The sequence below is a fragment of the Engraulis encrasicolus genome, chromosome 11 (assembly GCF_034702125.1).
Source record: "Engraulis encrasicolus isolate BLACKSEA-1 chromosome 11, IST_EnEncr_1.0, whole genome shotgun sequence".
In the NCBI taxonomy this organism is placed as follows: Eukaryota; Metazoa; Chordata; class Actinopteri; order Clupeiformes; family Engraulidae; genus Engraulis; species Engraulis encrasicolus.
Genome location: NC_085867.1, coordinates 1,855,898 through 1,867,050, shown reverse-complemented (window position 1 = coordinate 1,867,050; position 11,153 = coordinate 1,855,898). Strand labels below are relative to the sequence as shown.

General features: G+C 40.6%; 2 protein-coding genes across 3 annotated transcripts in view; one reads left to right on the top strand and one right to left on the bottom strand.

Moving 5' to 3' along the window:
• plppr1 (phospholipid phosphatase related 1) overlaps positions 1-1,010 on the top strand; it is an 83,047-nt gene extending 82,037 nt beyond the window's left edge. Inside the window, exon 8 of one of the 2 annotated variants that reach the window (XM_063209789.1) lies at positions 837-1,010. In XM_063209789.1, coding sequence (XP_063065859.1) covers positions 837-905 — 69 coding nt within the window. In that variant the 3' untranslated portion in view covers positions 906-1,010. Of the gene's footprint in view, positions 1-258 lie in introns of both variants that reach the window. The other variant, XM_063209790.1, reaches the window with a different exon arrangement.
• A 3,172-nt stretch (positions 1,011-4,182) lies between these two features.
• grin3a (glutamate receptor, ionotropic, N-methyl-D-aspartate 3A) overlaps positions 4,183-11,153 on the bottom strand; it is a 42,746-nt gene continuing 35,775 nt past the window's right edge. The window contains exons 5-10 of the mRNA XM_063211075.1: positions 9,772-9,917; positions 9,097-9,212; positions 8,309-8,460; positions 6,645-6,809; positions 6,089-6,159; positions 4,183-4,602 (exon numbers count right to left, since the gene is read on the bottom strand). Of these exons, the coding sequence (XP_063067145.1) occupies positions 4,224-4,602; positions 6,089-6,159; positions 6,645-6,809; positions 8,309-8,460; positions 9,097-9,212; positions 9,772-9,917 (1,029 nt within the window). The 3' untranslated portion in view covers positions 4,183-4,223. The remainder of the gene's footprint in view (positions 4,603-6,088; positions 6,160-6,644; positions 6,810-8,308; positions 8,461-9,096; positions 9,213-9,771; positions 9,918-11,153) is intronic.

The window sequence follows — 11,153 nt, the reverse complement described above, 5'->3', positions numbered from 1 at the left end:
AGATGGAGAATGCGGTAGAATCAGACAGGAAAAGATGAATGGATACCTCATTTGTAGTCAGCAAGTGTGAATATGGGGATGTTTGTTTTTGCCTGTGTGTCGATGTGTGCCTGTGCAGATTTTAACTTTTAACCATTCATTGTACTAACTGTTCATAACACACTTGATACATAATACAGTAATTCTTGAACTCTTTTGTAAGTTTTAATGTATTTAAAGTATTGTTTTGTTCTCTGTTTCTTTTTTTTTCTCCCCCAGAACCATTCGGCATCGATGACGGAAGTCACATGACTAAGGGGGCAGCACAAAGTGTCCTTCGCGTCCCCCAAACACCTCTAAGGCACAAATGCTTTTTGTACTGTGTCACACTGTATAAAGGACAGTATTATGTTGTTCCTAGTTAGAGGCCAATGTTTTGTACATTTTGTATCAGAGTGTTGTAGCTTAACCCACTGCGTTCTGTTAGCTCCAGATTTTGTTTACTCCACATGTCGAGACATATGCCTTTTTTCTCGTTACGTTTTACATCAAGAAGTAAATATATATATAAAGTTATATATATAAATACAAGTCATTATAATGTCATGGAAATGTTGATGTTTAAGTGGTATTTGTACAAAGAGTTTATTTTATTTCCCTGATTTTTTTCTGTACATTTTTGACAAAAAAAAGTCATATTTTGTATTATTTTGTTATCTGTATAAAACATTTTGATCCAGATTGCCTGCTGTTTCTTTTTTTGAGGAATGTTTTTGGTATATCTATTTTTGGTGTAAAGAAGAACAAAAAATGTTATGAATCGTTACTTACAAGTGACTTCTTTTTTTCTTTGCCAGTTTAAATGGCCTTTTACCCAGCATGGACGAGAAGAACTCCTTCGGCACCCCGTGAATCCTTACTTGTAGACTGTTCTCTCTTTTTTTTTCTTTAAAAAAAAGTAAGCATTACATTTGGAATGCTGCATTTATTTTTGATTTGGTTTGTCCACTGAATAAATTGTCTGTAGCTGACTTTGAAACTCGCTTGTCTCATTTTTTTTTGTGCTGTCAAACATTCCTTCTAGTAATGTATTTTTTGAAATGATTCAGTTGCTGGGTATACGTACATCCGTCTGCATCCAACATATATTGTATCTGTCTCTTGTCAAAAGCAAACATAAATTATGACACTACTGTATTATGAGCTGATAAATGACCATTCGGCTCAGTGAATGCACCATCTAGGTAGGTACTGTGTGTGTGCTAGCGACTCCTTACAATGCACCAAATCATGAACATCTTCCAAGCAGCCTTTTGTACTCAATGTAGCCAATACTTCCCTGTCTTGCTCTGTATTTTCTGACCAGATGGTGTAGTGGTGTAGTCTGTGTAGAACGCAGGTATACAGAGTATACCCACTTCTAAATTTTAGGGATTTCAGTATACCCACTTAAAATTGATTGATCAATTGTTTTGAATAGCACAAATATATACAGTATACCCACTTCAAAAAATGCTCAAATATACAGTATACCCACCACAAAAAAAGTAGACTACACCACTGTAAATGGTTAACTAGTTTTTGTAAGCACTGGGGTGGTAGCACACATTTAACAAAAGTAGGCTAAATACTTTAATTCAAGCTTCAACATCAGCTTGGTATGCACAATTGTTGTTCAGTTCTAGGAACTGTGTCAAAAACATCGTTTCTGTTAAAGGGACACTGTGCAGGAAATGGTCAAAAAAGGTAGTGCAACTATGTTGCTCATTGAAACTGGGCTGCCTATTGCCAAATTTGATCTTTACATGAAAGTTTACTCAGTAATAAACTCAGTATTCATACTCAGTAATATATTTTCTACTATCTAATGGTCCAAGTACAGTCATTTTTGCAGCTAAAAATGGCTATTTTTGTAAATTCAAAATGGCGGACCATGGAGAAGATCCCCCTTTTTATGTATGAAAAGTGCAATTTTTCGAGTCATAATGAATACTTATTATTTGATGGTGGTGGTAAGCATTCATGAAAATGGTAACATTAGTGAATGGCCAGCATGAATTCTGTAAATAAACAACTAAAAATCTCACACAGTGTACCTTAAAGTAAAGCACAGCTGTTGGATAGTATCCGTTGTGGTTGTTTGTTTGTTTGTTTGTTTGTTTTCTAGCGTGTGTTTCAACTCTCTTTAAAGCAGAGCCTCTGGCCCCTTACCCTACCCCTGTCTGCTGTCTTCAGTAGCCTGTGAGGCTGAGGGCTTTTGTGTAGCCGGTATGCAAATACACCGGGTCTATTCTTGTCCTTGTCAAGAAGTTGGCAAGGAACTGACTGCCTCAAGCTCCTTCAAGAAAAGGGCCGCTGATAGGACCCCTGCTGCTGAATTGCAATGCGTGTCCGAGTTTCCTTTTCCATTTGATACACGTCTGATACTTGGTCTACCTTTCGCCTGGAACTACCAGCACTGAAGAAAAGGGCACATTCTAAAGAACAACTTTTTTTTTCTTTCAGATCTGCGTCTTCTCCCAAAGGCATTAACCGGAACAAGGTTATACCTTCCTCTTGACTTGTTGAGAATCAACAGTGAATGTTGACACAACCCCTCACCACCTTTTGTGTACACGCAGTTTGTTACCATAGCAGCAGTGCAACATAAAGTAGTGGCTAAACAAGACTTCAACTGGTAGTAAATGACCAAACCTCTGACACCTGCTACAAAATTGTGCTGCAATCCAGCAGTTGATAATCAAAAAGCAGTGAAAGCAGTCATTTTGGAATCACTGTATGCATACCCTTTAGTTCAGTCATTTTGTAACAACCACGTCTCCTTTTTAGTACATTTTCGTACAAGTGCATTTTTATATTGAACAGTCGAAATTGATGAAGAGAAAAATAAATAACATGAAAACCTCTAATGTTACACACAATTCATGACTTAATTATGTAATGGGTGATGTCTAAGGACATGGAGAAATATGGGCATGATATCAACAGAAGACAATGCGGACACAATATGAACATACAAGACCTCACATGCAGTCCAGCACTGAACTGTGTATTTGCTTCTGTGGTAAACTTTCTTTGTGTGTGTGTGTGTGTGTCTGTGTGTGTGTGTGTGTGTGTGTGTGTGTGTGTGTGTGTGTGTCTGTGTCTGTGTGTCTGTGTGTCTGTGTGTGTGTGTGTGTGTGTGTGTGTGTGTGTGTGTGCATGTGTGCGCGTGCATGTGTGTGTGTATATGTGTATGAGGGGGCAGGGGGTGGGTATTAATGAATGCATTTTCTTATTGGTACTGTGCCTTAATGCAAATGTGCTGTAAGCTGGTAGGCCTGTCATGGTGACACAAGACTTTCTGAACATTTTCAAACAGGATTAACGTTAATGCACCTGTAGGGACAGCACATTAATAACCAACATTAACTTCAAAGGTGCCATTCTGCAGTCATTAACTTCAAAGGTGCCATTCTGCAGTCATTTGTTTGGGGAAAAAAAACAAATCACCAGTAAAAGCTTTAGCTTTACTAGTATGTCACTTCAAGACCTGAAACCAGTAGACATTTCAAATGAAAAAAGCAACAACCTTTATTTTATCAAAAACCCAAAGGACATTTCTCATGCTTTCTTTCGGTAAGAAGGAGGGGGGGAAAAAAAGAGGGAATGGCTTTGCAGTGAACATCAGTATTCCGGGAGGCACGCCATAGATCACATTTTGACACCCTCAGTGAATGCTTGTCTCTAAGACACAAAAACCCTATCCTTCAACCATGGTAACCCCCACATCCCACGCAACCAGATCTGCGCACTTGTTATGGTGTAGTGTCATCGCAATGATCTTTGCGAGAGGAGCAACGAGGAATAAAGTAAAAAAAAAAAAAAAGATCCATTCAATTCCATTCAACAGCCGCTCCCTTTTTTCCATGTTTGTCGTCTCCATCGCACCCCCGAGGCCACCTCCGAAAGGATTTTTAGATTTGCTTACAAAAAACTCTGACTCTTGACAAAAATAAAAGAAAGCCGCACACCTAGGCGGCGGCGGGCGTCCAGTGCTTTGTAAAGGTCTGGCCCTCTCCTCTCGCTTGGCCCTGACGGTTGGAGGCACACTCCTGCTAAATGGGGCTTGGCAAGCACAGCTTAACAAGCCCACTCCGACGGGCGAGCGGGCAGGCGGACCGACCGACCGACCCCTGCATCTGCAGAAAAAAAGACAGACAACAGCCCTAGTCGAGTGAGTCTCTCTCTGCTGCAGCTGCTCTCTACGAGTCGTTCGAACTCGAAGGCGTTCGTTTGTTCTGCTGAAACTGCTCCAGCTCTTTCTTCCTCTTCATCGCCATCTGTAGCTGCTGCTTGATGATCTGGATCTGCGTCTCCAGGTCTGTCAGTTCCTGAACGATGGGGTTCCTGGCCAGGCCCAGCAAGTCTGTCTTGCCGTTGGACGTGGCCTGCAAAGAGGAAGTCTGTCGCTTGACCTGCAGCGGCTGAAGCTCCTTGCACTGGCATTCTATGTCCAGATGCTGCTGCTGCTGCTGCTGCTGCTGACTCTGCTGGCTCTGATTGGTCGGTTTCCTTCTGTTGCAGTTGGAATTCTCGGTGGCGTTCCAGCAGACTTGCTGTTGGTTGTTGCCAACGTTGCACCTGGGTTGAGACAGAACATACAGTTTATTTTTTTTAGGGTTATATGTCACTGTCTGAATCTAGCACAATGTAAAATTGGACTTGGTTTGGACTTTTGGTTATCACATAACTGTACTGCACCGTGTATATCGAATTTCTATTGGAAAGTGAATGATATAAATACAACAGTTCCAAAATACACGGGAATTGAAGTACTTGAGTTATGAATGACCTTTGTCTTTTTTGAAATATACCTCACAGGATCTATTAACTGTTGTATTAAAATGTATGGATGATGTCAAAATAGCCATCAGCTCGCTAATGTATGGCAAGGTATTTAATCAATAAATAAATCAAAATGTATTTATTAAGGACAATATCACAACTGTACAGTGGACTCAAAGTGCTACCAAATACAAATGCACACAGAGACACATTCTCACAGTCACTCACACACTGGAGGCTGCCAAGGAGCCAATTGTCCGGGGTTCACATGCGAAAGTACACACACACACACACACACACACACACACACACACACACACACACACACACACACACACACACACACACACACACACACACACAATAATAATAAAATGAATAAAACAAGATTTAGATTTGTTGGCACATGATCGTACATTTAAGACAGCCATTTGCCATATGCTGGAAGACTGTGTAGCTCTACTTAGTTGCTGCAATTTGCTCTACTTAGTATGTTTTATGCAGTCAGCTTTGTATGGGAGTGCACCCTCATACCCCTCTAGTTACATCATTTAGTAGGCAGTTGTTAGACCCGTGTGTTATGTCATGTGACAGTGCATTTCTACTTCAGACTCAGAACTGCTCTGTTCCCAGATGCCTCTCTTAAATGGCAATCAAACCCTGCCTCGAGGCCAGCGTCTCTCCACATATGAAGCATTTCACTTGGTATTTAGTGACATTTAATGTACTTGGTGCTGTATATGTCAGGAATGAAGCCAACACCTTATTATCAGTAACATAATGTGCACGTGGAGAATGCAGATAGAATGTGTTTAATCACACTGAGGAGAGTTGTCAGCACCAAGCCGACCCACATTTGGGATTCTCAAGACATTGATCTAGGAATTTAATTATGTCAAGGAAAAACAGTTCTCCATTCATCCCTCTAAGCCATTAATTTTGCCGATCTATAATCAGAGGTGTCATTACCTTGATGTTAATTAGAGGACCATCTCAAATTAAGAAATGTTCACCGCTAGTGTCATCTGCATCACAATTAATAACAAAAGTGTCACTCCGTCTTTATTGCTTGAATCTTGTGGACAGTTAGGTGTAGTGTAAGTAATTCGCAATTGTACTGAATGTGGGCTTTCTCTGGGATGTCTGTGTCCCCCCCCTTACCCCCCATCATATTTTCCAAATCAGTGAAGCATTGTCTGCTGGATACAATTTGAATTTGAATAGGTAGACCTTCAAGAATTCTGCTTTCGAGGAGGATGTGGATTCGAAGAAATTCCCTCACCTTTTTTCCGGTTTTGCGACCGTGGGTAGTTTGTCTTCATTAAATGAGGAATTAAGTGCTCGATGGAATCTCTGGAAGGCAGAGCAGTCATTTAAAGACTCGGAAGATGCAAAAAGAGCTGTGCAAATGAGCGTTATGTCATTCCACCCTGCCTGGCCATTTACTTAGTGGCCCGTTAAATGCATAATACATCATGCAGAGGGGCCATCGAAGACAGGATTCGGAGGTTAAGTCAGGCTCAGGCCAGCGTACTGTGCGTAACTGTCCGGAAATACTGTACATATGGACATTGCACCATGAAACGTCTGGGCCTATGAAAAATCTGTGACAATTTTAATAAGAAATACTAATATTATACCATTAGCAATATAATCACAACATAGGTATCAGCATCATTAGGAGCAGTAGTAGTATACATGTAATTAGCATTAGACTACATGAACTACTGTTGGCATTGAAGAAGCTTGTAGTATTTGCCAAAATTGATTATAGGTATTTGTAAAAAAAAAAAAAACAAACAAATAAAAAAAACAACACACAAAAAAAAAAAACTGACCTGACTGGTGTGAAGCCAGTATTTGTACTGTGGTTTGGTTTTCATTTTTGGAATCACCCAGCGGTGGAGGATGTGCTCGGCTGCGGTGGTCAGAAGGGATAGCACCACCCCTCCACACAGCATCACAAAGAGTCCTGAGAAATGCTTTATCCCCATCTGTAAAGTCTAGACACAACCACAACAAAATCACGAGTAACGCATATGCTCCGTCAGCAATGAAGATAGATAGCAGACCATTATTTCAAGAAAATAATTGATGATATGCATGCCAAGTTCTGATATACTCAATCCTCATATGCCTCCACAAAAATGGCATAAACATTCCAAAATGTCATCCAGTCTGGTAACACTTCACAATAACCTTCCGCTAAATGGTTAACCACGGCTTAACTAATGTTAACTAATGTTAACTAATGGTAAGGTAACTGATGGTTAACTAATGGTAAGGTATTAATATGTCGCCCTGGAAATTGGGGTGGAAGTCATAAGCTCTGCTGCATAATCGTGATTGATAATTGAGATAGTATTTTTGATCGAAATAATCATGAGTATAATTTTTTCCATAATGGTGCAGCCCTAATATATTATTGTCATCAGCAAATGTTTAGTAAGTGTTGTACAATTGATTTAAAGAGGCCATGCCAATTTTCTTCTTCTTCTCCCAGGATCCGTATGCCCCGAATATGCCATCTAGTGGCGCAGAATACAATACGGTTTTGTACATTATTAAATCTGCGCCAGTGTGGACTGTGGAGTATCCAGCACAATCATTTTAACATTAGGTAATTTTAGCCAATTCGGCGACGCTTATTTTTCTTTTCTTTTATCTCAAAGGCTGAGAGCAGCCTGTGAGTCCTCAGTAGAACATGTTCTCTACAATGACGTGGTTCTCTAGCAACAGCTGAGCCAATCAGTGCAAAGCTCATAAACATTATGGACAAACCGCTTAGTTCTCCTGAGAGGTGTTTTTGGGCGCAATAAAATGCTTTGAAATACACCATCAAATAACTTTCCAGCTAAAATAATGTTGCATACCAGGTCAGAGAACACCAAGGATGATGAAAAAAAGGTGGACATGGCAATGTAATTAGAGTGGCATGGCCACTTTAATAATGATATATCAATGCTTATGATAGTATTATAGATGCACAACAAACCATTAGCTAACCATTAGTTAACCATTTCTGTGGAAGGTTATTGTGAAGTGTTCAATCAAGTCTTTAAAGGATCACTTCAGCCATTTTCAATATTCTGTTGTATTGCTCACGCTACCCTTGACTTGTCATTACCCGGTGATGCTGCATTTTTCAGCTCAGCCCTCTCCGAGATCTGAGCTATTCTAACGGGGGCAGCTTTTGTTTACATTTTAAAAATTCTTAACATAGGCCTACACCAAATATTTTCCCAAAAGGTATCGCTGTTTGCTAGTTGTCAGCTGATGTTGTATAACCCTTTGGATGTTTTTGGGTGTAAACCAAAAATGTAAACAAACACCTGCCCCCATTACAATGACCAGGATCTTGGATCTTGGCTGAAGAAAAAAAAACAATTCTCACGTCCAGGGTAGTGTGAGCATTACAACTGCATGTTGACTGAAGTTATCCTTTAAAGCATCCTCTGTGAGAGTGCGGCATTGTTCAGCCACAAAAGGTGCATGGACCCACCTCTGTGACGGCAAAGCTGCGTTTTCCACAGGGAACCACTTTGTACCATTTGTCATGAAGCATATCCATGAAGCCGTCTGACTTGTACTGGCTGACCAGCTCCGAGATGTTGGATGTGAGGGGCGAGTTCTGCTTGAGGCCAATGCCGTACCCTGTGCGAATCCATATTCATTAGTTAAAACGGGACACGCGAGCCGAGGTGAGGGTCAATGCAGTAGCTACCGGCCTTTACATTTTGTCACCTGGGTATGTTGGCTAAATGATGCACTCTAGTCTATAGTGATAAACTACTGATATTTTTGCTTGCCTTGCTTTTAGCATTGTGGTATTATTGTGCATGCATTGCCATGTAGGAGTATCAAGGTTTAATCCTTATTAAATTAGAGATATGATGACTTCTGTAAGTGACTTCCACTGATTTATGCTAAGCCATGCTAAAGATAAGGATGTCAGAAAATGATACGGCCACTCTTATCTAATGACAAATAAGATTATTTCCACATGAGATGGTATATTCATATCAACCTTCTCCTCAAAGCTCTTCTCGTATGAAGTTTCAAAATCTCCAGAAATATTTCTGAGGTTCAGGTGGACCCATTCCTATGCCCCCACTCTCCTTTGGTTCTTGACTGATAAAACTTAATGATATAAAAGTGCAGCTAAAATGACAGAGACGTCCTTCAAATGCTCTCAAGAGCCAGCCACGATAAATCCCTTCAAAAGATTATCACAGCAGATTATCACCATGTCTGACTGTTATGCTGTTACGCCAACCATCATCCTCCTACCTTCAATGGCAAAAGGCTTCCCGACTGTGAGCAGTTTACAGTCAGAATCAATGGAAACCTCATAATCCAAAAGGGCCTTGTCCATGATGAAGGCATCGAGTTTCTGAGGATCTTCTCTGGAAGAGAATTAAAACACTTTAGACAATCAGACATACACTTGTCATGCACTTCACTTTTCTTAAGCACATGGCAACATATTAGAGAATAAAGCTTTTGAATCTTGAATCCTGAATCTAAAGCCAGTTTTGACTCATTACTCGAATCTGTATGTCATTCAGCCAGAGGGCCATTCTCCACTGGTTGAAAACCCTTGACCTGATGAAAAGAAAAAAAATCATCCATGCACCCTGCTCCAGAGATTCAGAAGCTCTGCAGTAAAAACTTTCCAGGCAGTACTGCACAGGATGACGGGGGGGGGGGTATTGAAGTGGCTGTCAGTACTAACTGGTCCCGATATGTTCCTTGCATCATTACAGCATTATTGGAAACAAGCTCTTTCCAACCGCCACCTTCTATTCATCATTCACACATTGTTAAGGCGTGGTCGTTCCATTCCGGAAGGAAAAGTACAGAGAGAGAGAGAGAGAGGGGGGTATAGGACAAAGTGAAGGACGCATCCCGCGCCTAAACACACAATCAATCACAGCTGTCTTTGATCTGGCCGTCTTTACTCACTTGAGATGGTCAATCCCCTCGGGAGTAGCCGGTGCATTGTAGCGACGCATGTACTCGTGCATCTCCGGGAAACTCTTCTTCACGTAGTCCTCGGCGCTGCTCTCCCGCACTGTCCCGAAACGAAAGCCCTGCGATGGATGGTGCAGCTGCATGGGGAAGATAGCATTAAAAATTAAAATGGGCAGATGGTATCAAGGTTGTATCGCGATGGTCTTATCTGCCATCACAACTTCTCTTATTCCTTTCCTCGAGGGGAGCATAGGGCAATAAATACATTGTGGAGTAGGCTACTGTGCAAACTGATATGATTTTTATAAATCCTCAAAACCTACCATATAATCACAAAATTGAAATTTAATGAGAAATTATTATATGTTCACGTGGAAAATGGACCACATGCCGATAACAAACTTTTATCATTTATCGGTCAGTAGCCATTTTGGTTTACTGTAGGAGAGCATGTTTTTAACATGTGTAGATTGATTTCTGATCATTCAACAACCTGTAGCAAAGATGTGTTAACACGGCTTGTGAAGTGAGATATCATGTCCATGGTTAACAGTATCCCATGAGTATCCAGAAATCATAACATAGAGAAGACCTATCCCAAAACACATTTCTTGTTTTTAGTCAAACAGTCAACTGCAGTTTACAGAGCCTTCTGATTAGATGGACACAGGCCAACACCAGCCCCAATTGTGGCTAGGCCCGCTGCCAGTCTTGGCCGGCCCAGCAGTATTATCTCAAATGCCCTCACTTCATTTTATTGTCGTACTATGCACTGGGGACCCAGTTCTGGGCCCACTTTCCTCGTGCGCTGAACAACAGACCTGGTTTCCTACCACTGCCTGTGGAAACACTTTGCACCATTTCTATTTCATTGATCTACAAAGCGGATTCCAAAAAAGTTGGGACACTTGATATTATGTGAATAAAATCAAAATGCTGGCATTTGCAAAACATTCAATATGTTAATAAGGTAGAGCATTGTGTACAGACAACATATCAGTTGTTAAAGCCAAGCAGAATGATTGTTATGGGGTATTATGTGATCATTTAAAATTTCACCCTTGCAACAAATTCCAAAAAAGTTGGGACAGGGCCAATAAAATGCTTTTTATGTTGGATAAGACTAAACACAACACAGGGGAGGAGACTTAACATTTAAATACTTTGACTGATGGCATGATTTTCTTTAAAAAATAGATATTTTGATGTGCTAGACATGATTTCAGCAGCTCAACTGATAGGTGTGTTCTTCGACTTGTTTACCTTCTTGTTATGCTTAATACGTGGCATATCCTCACTGCAAGAAAACAATTTTGTCACCTGTTTACTCTTATGATGGAACCACACTGTTGGAACATAGTAGAGATTGAAAT